The following is a 21,246-nucleotide window of genomic DNA, read 5'->3' as shown; positions in this document are numbered from 1 at the left end:
TATAAATTCTTACTAAAGTTTAAAATATATTATATAAATTATCTTTGGTCCCCTTGAGGAATAAAAGGAATCTATGACCTTTGAGAGATCAAGAACTGATCCCATCAAATATGTGGAGAACTGTTCTATTATTTAGGGTGTCGTTTTATTCCATAATGATTGTAATTAGTTAATTAAGCTCAAACATAACCAATCAGAACATAAGAACTTGCTTTGTTTTACCCTCTTTTTTTTTGAGAAAACAGCAGGCAAGATCACCATCATTTAATTAAGTCAAACAAATGGTCAGGTATAAACGGGCTTCACCACAAGGGAAGCCTTTATATGTTCTATGATCTAATGATCTAATATACGTTCTTTGAGATATATGACCCTTCGAAGATCTTTGACCAATTGCCATGAAAATATGAAAGACTCTAATGGCTCGATATCTGATCAAGCTTCACCTGTCACCAAGAAGCATTGCAAATAATTATTGGCAAACACAATTACAACTTTTTTTAGCACAAAAATTGTTTTACCTTGATTTGGAAAGATCGTAAGGCTGCAATTAATATCTTGTCCCCTGTTATTTGTCTGAGACGAAATACGAGCTCCTGCCGAGTAATTTTCCTTTCTTGCATAACACACAAGTATACGCCAAAACAACAATAACAAGTACAGATACTTCTATAAACAAAACATAGAAAACGGAAACTATTTACAAAGGCTAGAAGATGTGCACATAGCATACCAGAAACTCACAGTGTAACCTCCAAACCATTCAGCTCAGATAATAGTGCTCGAAATGGCATCCATGGTGAGATTGGTTGAGTTCTTGGTTGCTTCTGTAATCCTGGAATTTGAGGGGAAAAAGAAAAACGGAAAACAAAATCTTATAATAATACCTTTAGAACTGCAGCCGTATGAATGCCCAATGACCATATCCAATCTTTCATGCCATACTAAAGTTAAATGAAACAAGGTCGAAATGTGCCCCTCTACTGCGGAAATCAACTTTTACACTCAGGACATACTGTGGTAGTATCCGAGTGTTAACATGAGGATACCATATAATGTATCTTGTTGGATATTGCTGGTTATCTACCCCAGAATCGAATTGTTTAGAGCTCGACTGAGATTGCCCCGAACCAGGAATAACTTGCTCCATTCTTCCCAAAATAACTCTACAGGAATAAACCATCCACATCAACAGTTGAGGACATCACACTGTAAATAATGTAATGACACATGTTAGGTTCGCTGGGATTCTTTTTATGTAAGAACATACAATATATATGTACGTATGTACGTACAACCCATCTTGGATGTTAGGCTCACCATCATACTTTTCAGACAAGAGTTTTGACTGATGCTCAAAAGCTTCTGCTCGAGCCATCATTTGACATGCAGTACATTTGAGCCTTTGCAATGCTTAAAGGGGACAATACTGTGCCCGCGAAACAATACTCATATTGTGAGGATCTGTGCAAACGTTTGTTTAGTCTCACAACAGTTATTCGTGGGGTAGATCTTGGGTACTTATACAGAATTAATAAATCCAAATAATATATTCCGGCTAGCCATTTTGGATGAGGTCCTGGATTATTATAAATGGTATCAGAGCGGACATGACCCATAATCTATATGAATTAGGAAACACTGCAACATGAATCCATTGGGGCTGACCACGAGCCGATCGTGGTATTTATGATTAGATTTGAATATATTTGAACCTTTAACCTGACGTGCACGTCAGGACTTGAACGGGGAGAGTATGTGAGGATTTGTGCGGGCGTATGTTTAGTCCCACATCGGTTATTTGCGGGATACATCTTGGGTACTTATACAGGATCAAGAAACCCAAATAATACATTCCGACTAGCCATTTAGATGAGGTCCTGGTTTGTTACACATATAGAACTAATGCTTTATGCTGATAAATTTGTCACATCCCTCCTCCATCTCTCTGCTTTCATCACTAAGTAATCGTGATATTATTATAACTGCTTCTTCTAGAAGCAGGGTTGTATTTTTCCATGAAAGGACATATCCGTGCAAAAGAAGGGGAATCCTTATTTTGTGCAAAAGGTACAATCCATATCCAAGAAAAATACCATGCCCGCTGAGGGCTTCGCCTGCTTGGTGATCATGCCAAGTTCTAAGCAAAGACTTGCTTAGTTCAAAGCTGAGCTCGAATTATTCTTCAACATCTTGTTTAACAGATCTGATGGAAGTTTGAGATCCATCGAGACTTCTGCCTATATATTTTATACCAACTATTTTGGTTATTATCTTAGTTGTAGTTCAAATAATTCAGTTATTAGCCCCAAAACTGATATGTTAGGAAACCTCTCTATTCTCAAAAAGCTCTAATGCTGTTGTTTTTAGGTACACAGAGGCAATTCAACCACCCCTGCAATATAGTCTGTAACTAGCAGTAACTAGCATGCCAACAAACATGTGCAACTACAATCATAAAACCATGTGTACACATAGACATAACTATTTTTAATCCAAATTAAATTATGTTTGATAGGGGGAAACCAAATAAACTTATAAATTTTTGCATGAATATCCTTCTAAAAGTTCAAATTTTTGTGGATACTCTCTTAAAATTTATATTTATTTTTTATCCTCATAAAACACTATTTAATCCTTGTGAATTTTGAAAAAAAAATGTTAGTTTTAGGTTATTCTAGCTTTCCAACCAAACAAAGTTCCGGATTTTTTTTCTAGAAAAATATGATTAAAAAAATTAAAATAATACAAAAAAAAAGATGATCTTGTTTATATCTTCCTTACAAACTTAAGACATCAAGTCGGTCTCTTAATCCATTATTTCAAATACCATATTTCTCCAAGAAAAAGGAGCTTAAAAATTAATTAATCATAATAAACAAATTGATAATTGACTTTTTAGAACAGAAACCGATCTTCACAGACGCTGGAATAGGAATAAAACCTCAAGCTAAGAGCAGGATGATTTTTTCCGTTCAGAAAAACATCAGGATCAAATCCACCCCAAACAAAGGGTGAATCCACGGTTTCACCCCACCAAGACAATGCACCGCACCTGACGGCCCCTCAGAAAAAGGGCAATATTTTATTACCGTTGCAGTCCCCGTCGTCCGAATTTCAAACCCCGTGACCAGCCACAGCCACCCGATCATCCTCCAAACCATCCCCACCGTCTCTTCACCCATTTCAAATTTCAAATCATTCGACCGTTGCGAACCCAACCATCCGCTCCCCTCCTTTCCCTGCCCCCTACTTAACCCCTCCGAGAGGGCCACAACCCTCGCCTTATCTCTCTCGCTTGGCTCTCTCGGACACAACCTCTGTGTCTCTCCTCACCATGGCCGTCGAGAAGAAGCAACCCCTCCAGTCCAGCACCGCCTACAACTCCACCCCGGGCGGCGGCGGCGCCGCCCCTGTCCCCAAGAAGACCATCGAGGAGGTGTACCAAAAGAAGACGCAGCTGGAGCACATCCTCCTGAGGCCCGACACCTATATCGGCTCCGTTGAGAAGCACACCCAGACCCTTTGGGTCTACGAGAACGGCGAGATGGTCCACCGCCCGGTGACCTACGTCCCGGGCCTCTACAAGATCTTCGACGAGATCCTAGTCAATGCTGCTGACAACAAGCAGCGGGATCCGTCGATGGACTCCGTCAAGGTGGAGATTGACGTAGCCGGGAACTGCATCAGCGTCTACAACAACGGGGATGGGATTCCCGTCGAGATCCACCAGGAGGAGGGAGTCTACGTGCCGGAGATGATCTTTGGGCACCTGCTGACCAGTAGCAACTACGACGACAACGTCAAGAAGACGACAGGTGGGAGGAACGGGTACGGGGCGAAGCTCTCCAACATTTTCTCGACCGAGTTCATCATCCAGACTGCAGATGGAAGGAGGCAGAAGAAATACAAGCAGGTTGATTTCTTGAGAATCTGTTTTCTTGAACTCTTGTTTAGATTTCCTGATCAAAGATTACTTTTTTTTTTTTTTGGTAAAAGCGGCTACTCATTCATATAAGTCTAACCTGAGTACACCCATCTAGATCACGGGAAAGTAAAGATTACATTTTTGTTGTTCCCCTTTTGGATCTAAAATTTTGGAAGGTTTTGGTGAAATTTCTTCATTAGGGTTTATGTCTGCAAAGATTTTGGGTCTTGGGATCTAGGGTTTCTTTGGTTTTGATTGTAGGGTTTGTTTACTTTATTTTTGTTAGGCCGTGGGATTTAAAATTGGGTGTTTTAGGGCAAATGTGTTTCGGCATTCTTTGCCATACGACTTAGGGTCTGTATCAGTTATCTTTCTTACGAATTTCTTATAGGCTGTTGTGGAAATATATTAGGGTTTCTTTTTATAAAATTTTGATATCTCGGTTTGAATTTTGGGGTTGGGTGATCTCGGGGTTGTTTGAATTAGGGCTTTTGTTTGCAATCTTGGTCTTTTATTCTCGTTCACAAATCTGTCGTTCTGTTGTTATTTAGAATTTTTTTTTTTTGTTGGTGCTTTGGATCTACTGGGTCCTGGGTTTACAGTTTTCTGATTTCTTTTGTGAACTTTGGGGATTTGGAGAGCGCACACTGGCGTTTGTATTCAAAATGTTGTTAGATCTTGGTGGTAAAAATTGGAGCTTGGCGTGTGAGTTCAATTCTGTAAGGCATTTTGTCAAAATTTTGGCATTTGTTTTCTAGAAGCATGGGAAAAATTTAGGCTTTCTGTGATTTTGAACTGGGGACGATGGTCTTTTTATTGCAATTGTTAATTCGTCAATTCAAGATAATGGTTTCTTTCTGCAACACTTGTAAGCCTTCCAGTTGAAATTTGGAGCTTGAAGTTATCATTATCATTATCTTGCAAGGCATTTTGTCTAAATTTTGGAATTTGTTTTCTAGAGGCATGGGAAAGATTTAGGGCTTCTGTGATTTTGGACTGGGGCTGATGGGTCTTTGTATTGCAATTGCTAATTCCTCATTTCAATATAATGGTTTCTTTCTACAACACTTATAAGCCTTCCAGTTGAATTGGAGCTTGAAGTTATCATTATCATTTAAGTTTCAATATCTGTGATTTAGATGTAAGATTTACCTTTGCAACCTTGTCAGGTTTTGTTATGTTGAATTCTGGGTTTTGGATTAATCAAGAACAACTATTGAGTTGGTGATTTGAATCGGATGTAATATATAATTCTTTTGATTTTCAAATTATGGTTTGTGCATGGAATCTGGTTTGATCCATAAGCTAAAAAGAGGGGTTGTCAGCTACAACTTCGGGTATCTATGGAATCTTGTATTCTTTACAATCTGAGTAAGTCTGTATTTCAAAATTTGGAAGTTGTGAATTTGATTCAATTGAACTCCTGGGTCCGATTATCTGGAACAGGGGTTTGAATACATCATCCTTATCTGTATGCTTGGGAATTTGATTTGATGGTCTTATTGTCTATATTAATTGATATTGTATTATTTATGTCTCTATTTTGCTTTCCCAAAACTATTATCCTAATCTAGGTTTTTGGTTTGCGGGTGTAACTTCTAAACAATTTCTAGCTTATGAGTTTTAAAGCCTCAACTTTGAGATTGGGAGATCTGCGGTCATGGTTTCTGTGATTCTTCATGTGTAGGTTTTCTCAGAAAATATGGGAAAGAAGTCTGAGCCCTCCATTGTTAAGTGCAAGGAAGGAGAAAACTGGACTAAGGTCACTTTCAAGCCAGATTTGGCCAAATTTAACATGACCCATCTGGAAGATGATGTGGTTGCACTCATGAAGAAGAGAGTTGTTGATCTAGCAGGAATCCTTGGCAAATCTATCAAGGTCGAGCTAAATGGACAGCGGATTCCTGTGAAATCATTCAGTGACTATGTCAACTTATACCTTCAATCTGCTTCTAAGTCCAGACCTGAGCCTCTTCCAAGGTCTGATGATGGCATCAAGTTTGTATTTCATGTATAAGCTTTTCTTACATTATAAGTGTTCTTATTTGGTGATTTGTGCCGGATAGGATTTTGGAGAAAGTGAATGATAGGTGGGAGATCTGTGTTAGTTTAAGCGAAGGGCAATTCCAGCAGGTATGTATGAAACTTAACCTGGATGTCTCTCTGCCAGTTAATTTCATTGTCTTTAAATTCTAATCTATGTTAATAATGTCACCTCCCTTATTTTATCAGGTCAGCTTTGTGAATGGGATTGCCACTGTAAAAGGTGGAACTCATGTGGAATATGTTACTAACCAAATCACGAGCCATCTGATGAACATTGTAAATAAGAAGAACAAGAATGCTAACCTGAAAGCCCATAACGTGAGAAGTCATTTATGGGTTTTTGTCAATGCGCTTATCAACAACCCTGCCTTTGATTCACAGACAAAAGAAACCTTGACTACTCGTCAAGGAAGCTTTGGTTCAAAGTGTGAGCTCTCACAGGAGTTTCTTAAAAAGGGTCAGTGTTGTCCTACTTACTCTTTTTGAAGTGACGAGAAAAAAAAAACTATTGTTGAAACTGAATTAAGTATATCTAACTCTGTTCTTCTGCAGTGGCTAAATCGGGAGTTGTAAATAGCCTCCTCTCATGGGCTGATTTCAAGCAGAGTAAGGAATTGAAGAAGACAGATGGAACCAAGAGGCAGAGAATTGTGGGTATTCCTAAACTTGAAGATGCTAATGATGCTGGTGGAAGGAACTCTGAGAAGTGTACCTTGATTTTGACAGAGGGAGATTCAGCAAAAGCTCTTGCTGTGAGTAGCGAGAACTTAGTTAAGTCTGTTAAAATCTAAGCTTCTGAGTATGAATAAATAATTTCTGCTTTGCTGTTTAATATACAGATGGCTGGTATCTCTGTAGTAGGAAGGAACCACTATGGTGTGTTCCCTCTGAGGGGTAAGCTACTGAATGTGAGGGAAGCAAGCCACAAGCAGATAATGGAGAACGCAGAAATCCAGAACATTAAGCAAATTCTCGGTTTGCAGCAGGGGAAGGAGTACGAAAGCACCAAAGGTTTAAGATATGGACATCTCATGATAATGACCGATCAGGTATGTTTTCGATGTTGTTTATGTTCATTCTTGGAGGAAAAAAGGTCCCAGCATACTTACAGGTTCCTTTGTCTGCTGGTGCAGGATCATGATGGTTCTCACATCAAGGGCCTCCTGATTAACTTCGTACATTCATTTTGGCCATCACTGCTGAAAATCCCATCGTTCATGGTTGAATTCATCACACCTATAGTGAAGGTAGGCCTTGATTGCAAAGTTTTTTGTTAGAAAATTGTCATATTTAGGATTGTGAAGCAAGTGATGCATTTTCTGTTCTACAGGCAACTCATAACAGAAACAAGAATGTCCTGTCATTCTACTCCATGCCTGAATATGAAGCATGGAAAGAAAGTTTGGGAGGGAATGCAAGTAGCTGGTCTATTAAGTATTATAAGGTCGTCCTGTTTTAGAGTGTAATGAATTAGAATATAATCTACCTGATATTCTGTTAGCTCACATATAGCATTGCTTATCTTTCATGTAATTGCCTATCATAGGGGTTGGGAACAAGCACATCAAAAGAAGGAAAGGAATATTTCCAAGATATTCATAAGCATAAGAAAGATTTTATGTGGGTGGATGAACAAGATGGAGATGCTATTGAATTGGCATTCAGCAAGAAAAAGATTGAGGCTAGGAAAAACTGGCTTCGCCAATTTGAGGTAAATATCTGCCTTGATCCCAAACTTGTTAGGGTTGGCTAAATTATCTGTTTTGAATTCTGATAAGAAAATTTTTATCAATGTCTACAGCCGGGCACATATCTTGATCAGAGGGAGAAGCTCATCAAATACAGTGATTTTGTCAACAAGGAGCTGATCTTGTTCTCTATGGCAGATTTGCAGCGCTCTATACCATCAATGGTTGATGGCCTGAAACCAGGCCAGAGAAAAATTTTGTTTTGCTCATTTAAGAGGAATTTTGTCAAGGAAGCCAAGGTATAGTGGGCTAGATTTTGCTAATTATGTAGTTTCTATTGTATGAGTTTGAGTGCGAGAAATCAGGTATAATATGCTTTCTTTCACTCATGTTTCTCTGCCATACAGGTTGCTCAATTTTCTGGTTATGTTTCGGAACATTCAGCCTACCATCATGGTGAGCAGAGTCTTGCTAGCACCATTATTGGAATGGCTCAAGATTTTGTTGGTAGCAACAACATTAACCTTCTGCAACCTAATGGACAATTTGGCACCAGGCACCAAGTGAGATAGCAAAACAAAAAAATGAGACTTCTTACATCTGGCTTCGATTTATGTCTGGAATTTTAATTACTTCATCTATTTGAACTCAGGGAGGAAAAGATCATGCCAGTGCAAGGTATATCTACACTCGCTTATCACCCCTAACCCGGTTCTTGTTTCCCAAGGATGATGATATTCTTCTTGACTACTTAAATGAAGATGGCCAATCGATTGAACCAACTTGGTAATAACATGCACAATACTGGTTTCTTAACTATTATTTTATTGGTCCAGACTTATTGAGAACTCTGTTGTTTACTTTCCCTAAATACTCAGGTACATGCCCATCATACCTATGGTTTTAGTCAATGGGAGTGAAGGGATTGGTACTGGATGGAGCTCCTTCGTCCCTAATTACAACCCAAGAGACATTGTTGCTAACGTTAGACGGTTGTTAAATGGCGAGCCAATGCAGCCGATGGACCCATGGTACAGGGGTTTCAAGGTCAGTTGAGTTTTCCTTTGCATGAGATAATCTGCATAGGAACACCATACTAAACCACAAGCCCTTTCCCCCCCTAAAACCAGGGTCTAATTGAGAAATCAGCATCAAAGGAAGCTGGTGTTACCTACACCGTTACTGGTCTCTCCCAGGAAGAGGACAACACAACATTAAGAATCACAGAGTTGCCGATTCGAAGATGGACTCAGGATTATAAGGAGTTTCTTGAATCAATGATGACTGGGAATGATAAGATTAAGGAACCGCTTATCAAGGTAAGTTTTTGAAAAGCACAAGGTTAGTTTTATTTACAAATAGAATGCTATAATAAATCTTGTCACTTTTTTAATCCACAGGACTACCGAGAGCAAAATGATGATGTTAGTGTGCACTTTGAGATCATTTTGACTGAGGAGAAGTTGAAAATGGCTAGAGAAGAAGGCATTGAGAAAAAGTTTAAGCTCACTACAACTATCGGCACTACTAATATGCACCTGTTTGATTCAAAAGGTGTCATCAAGAAATATGATACCCCAGAACAAAGTGAGTTTTTCTGATACACCCTCATTGAGATGGATTCTATCATTCTCTACCTTTGCTGATGCCTTGGTCTTTGTTGCAGTTCTCGAGGACTTCTTTCATTTGAGGCTTGAATTTTATGGAAAAAGAAAGGTACCATTGGACTTGGTTTTGAATATTTTCTGGCTTGTGAACACTCTGCAAGTCTTATGATCTTTTTGCCATACTTATGCAGAAAGCGCTCTTGGACAATCTTGAGTTGGATTTGCTGAAGCTGGATAACAAAGTCAGATTCATTCTTGGTGTAGTTAGAGGTGAGATAATAGTCAATAATCGAAAGAGGGCAGATTTGTTCCTCGAGCTGCAGCAAAAAGGTTTCGCTCCTTTCCCGAAGAAATCAAAGGGCATTGATGCTGCCATTGCTGGAGCCACGGTAGAAGAAGATGGAAATGAGGAGAGCCCGGAAGTGGTGAATGGTGGTGGAGCAAAGGCTACCGATTATGAGTATCTTCTTTCCATGGCCATAGGAACCTTGACTTGGGAAAAGGTTCAGGAGCTCTGTGCAGAAAGGAAGAAACTAGAGGATGAGGTTGAGGAACTGAGAAAGTCCTCACCAAGGGATTTATGGACGAGAGATCTTGATGCTTTCGAAAGGGAGCTTGATGTAAGTGAAGCTGTTGCTTCAAAAAACCCCTTGCTTTCTTTCTCACTTGTGCTCAATGAGCTCATCTCATCTTCTGAAGCAGGAGCAAGAACGAAAAGATGCCGAGGAAGGAATAAAAAGAGAGACTAGGATGAAGAACATTACTGGTGCTGCAGTGTCTAAACAAGGACCTAAGAAGCCACGGAAGAACAATGCAAATAACTCCTCTACTGTATCGGACGTTACGTCAACTGATACAGGTATGTTTTTTTTATTCTCTTAAAGATCTGAATATGAATTTTTTCCATTATAATAGTACTTGTAGGGGGTTTATTCATAGAATCAGTTCTGTTTTTTTTGTAGGCAATGCTCCTGAGGCTTCAAAACCGAAACCTAGAGGACGCACAAAGAAAGCACTTGCGAAGATGGTGAGCTTCAGTTAATTATTCCAATATTTTATAGATTTATAATAAATTAGATCTCATTATTTGATTGATGCTCTCTCTCTCTCTCCTTCAGGCTGCGGTGGTTGAGAGTGATGAAGACGAAGAAGTGCTTGCATTAAAAGACCGGCTGGCCGCTTATAACCTTGATTCTTCCCCAGATCAATCTGGTACGTTGGTTTTCTACTACAATTATTTTTTTGTTGCAATTTATGGCTTTCCTTGCTGCCAAATCCTGGCAGGTTGGCTGATTTTTTAGTTACTTTGCAGCCACCATGGAAACTGAAGCAGTATTAAGCCAGCATGAACAGAGGAAGAAAGAACCTAGCAAAAGGACAGCTGCAAGGAAGGCTCCATTAACAACCTTTACGGAGATTTCTGATGGTGATGACGCTGAAGATGACATCCCGACCATTCTGGAAGATGATGACGAGGATTTTGAGCTGGTGGAGGAGGTCCCTAAGAAGCCTGCAAATGTGAAGGCAAGGGGAGGGAAAGCTGGCACAACCACCACGAGAAAGAGGGGAGCAGCACAGAGCAAGCCAGTTCTGAGCCAGAAGCTGATTACTCGAGTGTTGAAGCCAGTGGAGAGTGCTGGAATTTCGCCTGAGAAGAAGGTGAGGAAGATGAGGGCCTCTCCCTTCAACAAGAAAAGTGGGTCAGTAGTGAGTAGGATTGGCAGTGAGGATTCCGGCAGTTCCTCGCCCGGAAACCTAGCTGAGTTGAATGAGGTTCCAGCAGCAGCAGCTCGACCGAAGAGGGAGAACAGGAGGAGAACCGTGTATATAGAGAGTGATTCAGATGTGGAAGATGAACCTGCGGCGGACGATGATTCGGATTTCGAGGAGGAAGAAGACTAGATTCTTCGCTAATTTCATGACTGCCGGCTGCCGGTGAAAGCTGTAAATTCCTTATAATGTGGATGATGCTCGTCATTTTTATGGTATTTTCCATGGACCCCTGGCTTTCATTTCAAACTTAGATATTAAAATATTTCTGCTCCATCAAATGTTGCTTCTTTAATATTTTTCATCTATATTACAATTTCAGAAAATGTATCAAATCTTTTTTACTTTCCCAATGGATTAGATTGGTGCCATCAAACTGTGCAATTCTCCAACGGATTTTTTTTTTTTTTTTGTTGCATCAGAAAATGATTGGAAGGTTTTGGACAGCTTATCCAGCATGGATGTATCAAACCAGCCTTTGCAGTGTACCTCTTATGCTTACGAACATCCTTATCACCATTCTATCTGAAGTTTCTTTATTCTCCCTCCTGACTGCCTCTCATTTGTGCAATTTTTATATCCTCAAGAGGCCAGCTATCTGGTTATGTTCTCTCTCCATTCTCATGACAGCTTATACCCATCTTATTGGTAACATCATTTTGGCTAACCTCAGGGAAATCAGATTTAGGGTCTGTTTGAAAAATAAAATAGGATTGGGCTGGATCTCTTGTTGGATCATGATTGCATAATTTATTTAAATAAGGCCTATGTCAACCTAAGTCCTCTCTGGTCCGAATCCTGTAAGAGACAAAAAGACCTCCAAATCCTATGTTCTCTTGCTAACTTCATTGTGGCTAATCTTGCGGAAATCAAATTTAAGACAAATTTCCGGCTATAATACTTTTATTTCCGGCTAAGTGGTAAAACTATATCAAATGGAAGGGGCTAGCAAAAAAGGAATTTTGTCCTTACCTTCTTGTTTTCCAGAAACAGGCCGTGTGAGAGCCTAATCGCCTCCATTCAACTAATGTGAGAGATTTTGAGGACCGCATTATCTTTGCAAGAAAACTCCTTTAAATGGATTTAGAGAAAGAGCAAGATCCTAGCAAATGATCGATGGACTCTTCCTGCAGTTTCATGCAGCACATTTATCAGAGCCGAGGACGGCTCTTGGCCGAGAGTGGGTGAATAAAAGATCTAACATCGGTTAGGCTCGTTTCAGAGCCTGAGCATATAAGGCGGGTGTTTTCAAATCCTGCAGACGCATTTTGGATGGAAAACAAAATCGAGAAGGGTCTGAGCGGCGTGCGTGCGCATGCGTACGGGCTCCGAAACCGAACAATATCTGGCAGGAGACCTCCGTGTTCTCCTCTCATGTGGCCCCCACGTGGACACTGGATGCCTCACATGCCCCGCGTAGGTGGGAGCATGACATTTTTGTATCAAAGCCGAGGATGGCTCTAGTCCGAGGGTGAATGAATGAAAGATTCCACATCGACTAGACTCGTTTCAGAGCCTGAGCATATGAGGCAGGTATTTCCAAATCCTGCAAACGCATTTTGGATGGAAAACAAAATTGGAGAGGAGTCTGAGCGGTGCGTGTGCACGTGTGCGGGCCCCGGAACCGTGTTTCCAAATCCTACAAACGCATTTTGGATGGAAAACAAAATTGGAGAGAAGTCTGAGCGGTGTGTGTGCACGTGTGCGGACCCCGAAACCAGACAATATCTGGTAGGGGAGCTCCTTGTTCCCCCCTCATGTGGCCCTCATGTGGGCACTGGGTGCCTCACGTGCCCCGTGCAGGCGTTAAACATGAGACAAAGAAGATGGCTTGAGCTACTAAAAGATTATGATTTAAGCATCAAATATCATCCGGAAAAGGCTAATGTTGTGGCAAGTGCTCTCAGTAGGAAGTCAGTAGTGGGCTCCATATCTTTGCTTACCAGTCAGAAGTAGATTTTGAAAGATTTTGATAATGACGCAGATCGAGGTGATTACCAAGGATGCTCGGAGTATGTTGGTTAGTTTGTTGGTACAACCTACTTTGATAGAAAGAATAAAGGCTGCTCAACATACAGATGCACATTTGTGTCAGCTTAGAAAAGATGTGGAGAGAGGATTGCGACCCGAACTCCGAATCCACCCAGATGGTACTCTGCATTTTGGCAGTAGATTATGTGTGCCCAGGGATACTGATCTAAAAAGAGAGATTCTGGAGGAAGCTCATCAATCTTATTTTTTTATTCATCCTGCTGGTAGCACTAAGGGCTCGTTTGGTTCGCAGGAAAAGAAGGGGGGAAAGTGTGGTCAACGGGAAAGTAATGAAATGCCTCTTGTTTGGTTGGAGTTTTCAAAGGAGAGAGATGGGAAAGTTGTATTCCCATGGGAATATGATTCCCACATTTCATGGGAAAGTCTTTCCCATGAGAAACATGGGAAAGTTACTTTCCCATGAGGTGGGAATCACTCCTTTTTTATTTTTTCCCAAAAAGACCCTTCAGCATTAAAGAAGCATTAAAGAGGTATTAAAGACCTAATTTTTATTAAGGGCATAATAGGAATTATACATAACTTTCCTAGGAAAGTGGATGGTCAACCAAACATAAGCACTTTGGAAATTTGTCACTTTCCCATCGTTAACCAAACATGCCAAAAGTACTTTCCTAGGTATCCTCTTCCTAGGAATCTGATTCCCAGGAATCATATTCCTAGGAGGGAAAATACTTTCCGCGAACCAAACGAGCCCTAAAATTTATAGAGATTTATGGGAACACTTATGGTGGAACGGCATGAAGAGAGAGATAGCAAGATTTGTAGCTCGGTGCTTGGTATGTCAGCGGGTGAAAGCTGAGCATCAGAGGCCTGCCGGTTTGCTAGAACCACTAGAGATTCCAGAGTGAAAATGAGAGCACATTACTATGGATTTTGTTACTGGGCTTCCGAGGATAGTAAGCAAGAATGATGCAGTGTAGGTGATTGTTGATCGCCTCACGAAGTTAGCTTACTTTTTACCCTTTAGGGTTGGCACTTCACTTGATAGGCTGGCTCGGAGGTATATTAATGATATTGTGCGCTTACATGGAGTACCGGTAAGTATTGTATCTGATCAGGACCCCCGCTTCGTATCTAGATTTTGAAGAAGCTTCCAGACTACTATAGCAACTGATTTGAGACTCAACACTACTTATCACCCTCAGACTGATGGTCAGTCAGAGAGCACAATCCAGACCCTGGAGATATGCTGCGGACTTGCACTGTTGATCTGGGAGGTTGCTAGGATGATCATATATTACCAGTAGAGTTTGCTTACAATAATAGTTATCATTCTAGCATACAGATGGCACCTTATGAAGCCTTGTATGGACGGAAATGTTAGTCTCCTCTACATTGGGATAATGTTGGAGAGAAGAAACTGTTGGGCTTTGAATTAGTTCGGAGTGCCAGAGAGAAGATCCTACTGATCAGAGAAAGGCTCAAGGCAGCTCAAGATATACAAAAAAGCTGGACAGATAAGAAAAGAAAAGAAGTAAAATTTCAAGAGGGGGACTTTGTATTCTTAAAAGTTTTACCCTCGAAAGGCGTTATGAGATTTGGAAGACATAGTAAGCTGAGTCCTCGCTACATTGGCCCCTTTGAGATTTTGAACAAAAGTAGGAGAGATTGCTTACGAATTGGCTTTGTCACCAGAGTTATCCAGTGTGCATAATGTCTTCCATGTTTCTCTTCTACGGAGATACATTCCTGATCCCAGCCATATAGTACAGCACAAGCCCTTGCAAATTGATAGGGACCTGACTTACGAAGAGTATCCTTTCTGCATCATTGATCATAAGGAGCAGGTCTTGAAGCGGCGTATCATACCCTATGTGAAAGTTTAGTAGAGCAACCACTTGGAGAGAGAGGCTACATGGGAACTTGAGGAGGAAATGCGGGCGAGGCATCCACAACTCTTTAAAAATGCAGGTATGTAAATTTCGAGGACGAAATTTTTTTATTAGGAGGGAAGAATGTGATAACCATCCCCGTTTCTAGGGAGAAACGGGGGGAGACCATCACACCAAAGGGCAGGCGTTTGGGTTGCCTGATGGTGGGCGGTTACGACCGGCCACCTTCCCTAGCAATCAGAGGCTACAAGAAGCCCCGATCGGAAGAGCATTTCATCACCCTCTTTCCTTTTCTCCACTTTCTCTCTCACAATCCTCTCTGATTGGCATGACCCGATGTTAGACCCACACCGTCGGAGCAAAAGGCCGCATCGCCAAAGTAGGAAGCGGGCAACCACCTTCATAGCAGGTAAAGCCCTTCCCCATAATTTATTTTGTAGATCTAGCTTAGAGATTAAGTCTAAACGAAAAAAAAGGAAGGCGGGCGTCGACCGGGGCGGCCGCAAGCTGCATCGGCCACAGGCCATGGCGACCGCAGGGGCGGTCGGTGCCGCTGATCGGCCGGGGAGCATCGCCGGCTGCGGCTCGGGCCCTCCCCGAGTCCGATCTCCCCTCTGTGGGAGAAGAAAGAAGGGGAGGAAGAAAAAAAAAGAGGAAAAAATGTAAAAAATTTTAAAAAATAAAATAAATACTTACCGATGGTTGATCCGCTAGCACTGACCTCCGCCACAGGATGTCGACCGCGGGGGCACCGGCCACGGGCCCAGCTGCCGAACGCCGCTGGCCGCTGGACGCCGCCGGCTACTGCTCGGTCCTCTCGAGCTTGATCTCTCCTCATGGGAGAAGAAAGAGGGAAGAAGAGAAGAGGAGGAGAAGAAAAATATAGAAGAAAGAATGGGGGAAACTTCGAGAAGGACGAAGAAAAGAAGAAAAATAAAAGAAGAAAGAAGAAAAGAAAAGAAAAAAAAAAGTGTTGTGGGCCTGAGATGGACCTAATTTCGTCAATAGGCTTCAAATGACTTGGGCTTTATAGACCTGAGGTTGGGCTGGGCCTGGGCCGGGTTCGAAATAAAAAAAAAGACTAATCAGGCATGAATGCAAATAGTCCAGATCTGAACCAGAAGGCTATTGGGTCTAAACCAGAAGATGAAACTGGCTCAAACTTGTGCCAGAAGCTGAATTGGACCTGAATCAAAAGTTGAATCAGGTCTGAACCAGAAGTTGATCCAGACCTAAACCAGAAATTGGGTCAGAACCGAACCATAATGCAATTGGCTCAGACCTGAAACAAAAATTTGGGTTAGACCTAAACCAGAATCAGACATCGAGTCAGACCCAAATTAGGGATTTGAGTAGACCTAAAATAGAAATTGAACCTGGTTAGGGACCCAAGAATGAAATTGAGTCCTATTGATGGGTTGTAAACGGGTTAATTTAGAAAGAATGTAAATAAATGAAATTGAACGTGCAATTACCAGGTAATTTGATGATGTTTTTAGGTAATTGAAGAATTGGCACCTAAACCTAGGAATTGGTGAGCAAATTAAGGTAAGTGACCCTGACATAATCTTATGTTTTATCAAATATATGTGATTATTTGATTATGAAATTGTATATAACTATTAATATTTTCATAAAATTAGGATCAAGCATGTGTTAGCAAATGTTGCATGTGTTAGGATCAAAGTTTACAGCATGATCATGAATTTCATATGTCATGATGCCATTATTCAATTTTCAATGTATCTATGAGATATGATTTATAAAAAAAAATGATATGATTTAAGAACTCTCAGATCGCTATGTATGACCGTGCTAGTGGGTAAAAGTAACTTGGCTTTATGACCCCCGTCAGTGGGAAGAAATAACTGGAAGATGATCCTGTAGTCGACCCTCGCCAATGGGTAAAAGTAACTTGGCTTTACGACCCCCGCCAGTGGGAAGAAATAACTGGAAGATGACCCTGCAGTGGTAAAGGCCTTGCCGTGGGAATAAGAGCGACCATAGCTATGCCTACACTACTATCTAAGAGTATGAATTTCAAAGTATGGAATTATGACAAAAGTTTTATGATGCATAACCATATTTATGAAACTGCATGATTGGATATGTATTGTTTTTTATGACTGGTATGATTATATGTTGTATGAAATGCTTACTTTGTTACAACTGTTTATTTCTTAAATTGATGCACTAGTATGTAAAATATTATGCTTGATCCGGTAAGATTATACATAGTCACTTACTGAGCCGTGTAGCTCATATTGTTTTATTTATTTTTCTTTTTACAGATAGATAAGATTGCTTGGAGCAGGGAGCTTGATGTTATTTAGGGTTGGGGTAATTGAAAATGATATATAATATTCAAATTTTAGAAGCTCTGTATCGCTCCTAATTGTTCAAACACTTTATGACATTCATGATTAATATAGTTTATTTAGATTTAAAAAATTTTATGTGGCTGCATGTTATTGTGGGCAAAGGTTTGTAATAATACGGTCGTGCCATGATCCGAATTTGGGGTGTGACATATGTACTGAAAAATTGCACTTTCTTTTCTTCGTATCTTCCCATGCGGGAATTTTCTTGTTTAGGAGCAGCACATCGAAAGTAAACTTTTTTTGGAGCTTACAATCTCCAAAAAGGATTTGCAATCTGTCAATGGATAGCTCCAAAGTTGTGAATGGAATCACAAGTATTAACAGAGAATAAACATTTTTTATTTCATTGCCTGCATGGTTTATCCTGATTAGAGAGAACTGTGAGAAGAGGCCCCAAAAAGGGCTGAAGCCGGCAGGCCCAGCTGACTTCAGCCCAGGGCCCAAAAAAAAGAGAAAAAGAATAGAGGATTGCGATTGCGATCTTCTACTCGTGCGTTACGGGGGTGGAGACGGCACGGCAGCTTGCGACCTCTTGAATGGCCTCTGATCTCGCTCCATCGCTGCAACCAACTCGGCGGTGAACGAGCCACGACCATTCGAATACCGCCTATAAAAAGAAAAACCCGATCGCTCACCATCTCGGTCATTTCCAACTCTTCTGTTCTTTCTTTCTCCCTCCTTTCTCCTCAGCTGGGGTTTTCACAACCCTTACCTGTGCCGGGTGGTCGCAGCTTCTTCCCGGAGCTAGGTAAGACTCTTGACCTCTTCCCTACCTTTTCTTCTCCCAATCTATTCAAAATAATAGAGCAAAAGAAAAAAAAAAAAGAAGAGAGGGGAAGAAGAAAAAGAAACAGAAGAGAGAGAGAGAGAGGTGTACCTATGGTCGTCGGTGTCGCCGACCCTCGGCCACAGGCATCGCTTGGCTTTGGCCGCGAGTATCGCCGACGCTACTAGCCTCGGCTGCAGGCGCCGCGACGATGCAAGCTCGGTCCTGAACGGCCTGACTGTGGGCAGCCCGGCCGTGAGTGCCACGGTCGTCGCGAGGAGCGGCCACTGGCGCCCTGCGGGTGCTGCTGGCCAGCCGTGTGCACCGCCGGCCCCTCCCGAGCACTCCCCTTCCTTGGGTTCGCGGGAGGAGAAGAAAAGAGGAAAGGAGAAGGAAAAAGAAAGGTTCAAAAAGAAGAGAGAGAAAAAAAAGAAAAGAAGAAGAGAAAAAAATAATAGATAAATACATAAAATAAAAATAAAATAAATAAATACATAAATAAATATATATTTGAATGAATAAATAATAAAAAAGATAATAAAATAAATATATTAAAATAAAATAAAATATTAATAAAAAAAGAGCGAGTGGCAAATAATATATTCTCTATGATATTGATAGGTGCGGTGAATTTGTCATCCGAGCCTAAAGATTTGCGAACGAATTGAAGTAAGTGACCCTGGCACAAATTTTATTGATTTCGAAATACTAAAATTATTTTAGATATGAAATTATAAATTATATGATTGATTATACATTTTCTCAAAAATTAAGAACAAGCATAAATTAGCAAGTGCTTCATTATTTTGACTAAATGGCATCTTTCATGAATACTAGATGGTGTATACATGAATTATAATTATATAGAAAATTGCATGAAAAGGATGTTTGTGGCATAATTCATTTTCCAATCTATTATGATGTAGAAAAGTATGAAATGATTTATGAACTTTCAGATTGTACTATACGGCCCTTGCTAGCAGTTTATAATAGCTCGGCCAATGGCCCTCACCAGCAGGTTATAATAGCTCGGCCAACGACCCTCACCAGCAGGTTTAATAGCTTGGCCAATGGCCCTCCCTATCAACAGGTAATAGTAGTTGGCGAATATTACAACCCTATCACGGGTTATAGTGACCACTGCACTACCATCTGAGAGCACAATTTTCAAAGTATAAAATAATTGCAGAATTTTACATTGCCATCTCTATCTTTATAAACTTGCATAATTGAGCATGCATTATTTTATGGCTTGTTTTGGATATATTGTCTATGAAATGCTTTACTTTGCTATAACTGTTAATTTTCTTAAATAGCGCATTGGCATGTGAAATATTATGCTTGATCCGGTAAAATGGTGCATGATTAGTTACTAACTTGCATAGCTCATATAATATCTATTGTTTTTCTTTCAGATAAATAAGGTTGCTAGGAGCAGGGAGCCTGAAGACTTTAGGGTTAGAGAAATTGATTCTAAATGTTCAAATTTTAGAGCTCTGTATTGTTCCCTTTTGGAAAACATTCTATGAATAACATGACTCTTTTGATATGAATTGGTATTGTGGCTTCGTGTTATTGTGGGAATAGCTTACAGTAGCACGGCCGTGTCAGGGGCCGGATTTGGGGCGTGACAAGAACCCAGGATGTGAAATTGCTGCAAATTTCTGAATTCAATATTCCACTTCTGATCCATCTAAGTCACTATATAAATCTACTATATTTCTTTCTTTTGACAAGATCAAGCAAGAGAAAATTGACTTTATGAGGTTCCACATTTAACCAACTGAATGAAAGTTGATTAATCATCCATCAGCTACAATAAACGCGGGGCCCAATTGAAAAATGTTATGGTCCTGCAAAATACTTCTGAGAGAAGGGGAAGCTTCAGCACTCAGAGGTTGGAGATAGAATTTAGATTCCTTCTTGTGGAGTACATTTAGTTGATAAGATTCTTCCAGAGGTTTGACATCTAAATTTTGGAAGCCGCACCACCATTTAACTAGCAGAAGATCGTTGAAGGAGGATAAATCTGTTGGAAAAATACTATCCCAGAAATTTTTTTAAATCTATAATACTCTACTTCAACAAATAATAGGCAGAAATAGGCTTACAGAAAATAAATAGAGAAAGTGGAAAAATGGAACCCGAGATGCTGAGGCGTGGTATGTTGGTCACTTTCCTTGAAGTAGATTTCGCCGCCTTACAGTGCACTAGGCTTGGATGGCGTTCTACTCCTGAGATACAACAGCCTCTCGCACTGTTCCTTCTGCCTCAATGATTTGCACGGATCAAAGAAGCTTTCGAACCCAAAATCAGTATGCAGCAAGCCCGTTGATTGAAAAAAAAACAGCAAACAGGAAGAATAGAAGTTCTCCGTTTTCAATTTTCTATATATTTTTTCTGTCTAATCCGAAGAGGTCTATTTATAGACTTCTTCGGGACAGACGCGACCCAAAACCGATCCAACGGTCAAAACCGGTAAGAAAGTTTGAAAAAACACTGGGAGTATGGCCAGCGGATGCGAGATCGGTTGCGAAGAGATGCTATCGAGGAAGCGACGTGGCTCCTCGTGCTAAGGGTGCGAAGCACGACTCATGCGCCTCTTGGCTCATCGCACCTGTTGTCCGACCTCGGCTCCTCTGGGCTCATTGCACCTGTGGTCCGACCTCAGCCTCGGCACCTCGGACGAGCACAGGCACAAGGAACCTCGGACGAGCAGGGCCTCAGTCTCTTGGACGACCTCAGCTCTGGGTCGCACAGGTGCAAGTAACCTCGGACGAGCAGGGCCGACGAGCAGAGGCACGAGCGCAAGGAAACTCGGACGAGCAGGGCACATGCGCAAAGAACCTCTGGTCGCACAGGCACAAGGAACCTTGGACGAGCAGGGCCTGTGAGGCGCAAGTAACCTCGGACGAGCAGGGCCGAGCGAGCACAGGCTCGAGCGCAAAGACCGTCGGGTCGGATGAGCACAGGCACAGAACCGAGCCTTCATGTAAATAAATCCTCCATATGAGAGATTTAAAAAAGGAGGGAACAGAGATTCGAACCACCTACCTCAAGCGGGCACACCAACCATCCACACCACACTCTCTTCTTAACATATATACATAATATATATGTTTTAAGTATGAAAACTTTTAATTATTATTTAATAAAAATCTAACATTCCCCCACCT

At 41.0% G+C, this 21,246-nt stretch overlaps 1 protein-coding gene and 1 pseudogene across 1 annotated transcript; one reads left to right on the top strand and one right to left on the bottom strand.

Moving 5' to 3' along the window:
* Positions 1-391: 391 nt before the first annotated feature.
* LOC148714440 (putative inactive poly [ADP-ribose] polymerase SRO5) lies at positions 392-1,378 on the bottom strand (annotated as a pseudogene).
* Positions 1,379-3,262: 1,884 nt separating this feature from the next.
* LOC103708090 (DNA topoisomerase 2-like) lies at positions 3,263-11,410 on the top strand. Its single transcript, XM_039118256.2, has 21 exons — positions 3,263-3,916; positions 5,616-5,908; positions 5,995-6,061; positions 6,161-6,431; positions 6,527-6,726; positions 6,814-7,023; positions 7,108-7,221; positions 7,305-7,418; positions 7,521-7,685; positions 7,776-7,961; positions 8,070-8,225; positions 8,315-8,448; positions 8,541-8,709; positions 8,793-8,981; positions 9,063-9,249; positions 9,329-9,378; positions 9,461-9,889; positions 9,972-10,128; positions 10,232-10,296; positions 10,388-10,481; positions 10,582-11,410. The coding sequence occupies exons 1-21, from the start codon at positions 3,338-3,340 to the stop codon at positions 11,169-11,171; spliced, it is 4,419 nt and encodes a 1,472-aa protein (XP_038974184.2). The 5' UTR covers positions 3,263-3,337; the 3' UTR covers positions 11,172-11,410.
* The last annotated feature ends 9,836 nt before the right edge of the window (positions 11,411-21,246 follow it).

The sequence above is a fragment of the Phoenix dactylifera genome, chromosome 3, assembly GCF_051530095.1.
Source record: "Phoenix dactylifera cultivar Ajwa chromosome 3, Ajwa_hap1_PhDact_Kaust_v1.1, whole genome shotgun sequence".
NCBI classification, from domain to species: domain Eukaryota; kingdom Viridiplantae; phylum Streptophyta; class Magnoliopsida; order Arecales; family Arecaceae; genus Phoenix; species Phoenix dactylifera.
This window is presented reverse-complemented; position numbering and strand designations above follow the sequence as displayed.

Excerpts from the sequence above, each read along its gene's own strand:
- LOC103708090 (XM_039118256.2), top strand. The coding sequence starts at position 3,338 with ATGGCCGTCGAGAAGAAGCAACCCCTCCAGTCCAGCACCGCCTACAAC. Across the intron at positions 7,024-7,107 it reads TCATGATAATGACCGATCAG|GATCATGATGGTTCTCACAT; the intron begins GTATGTTTTCGA and ends CTGCTGGTGCAG. Across the intron at positions 7,419-7,520 it reads GGTCTATTAAGTATTATAAG|GGGTTGGGAACAAGCACATC; the intron begins GTCGTCCTGTTT and ends TGCCTATCATAG.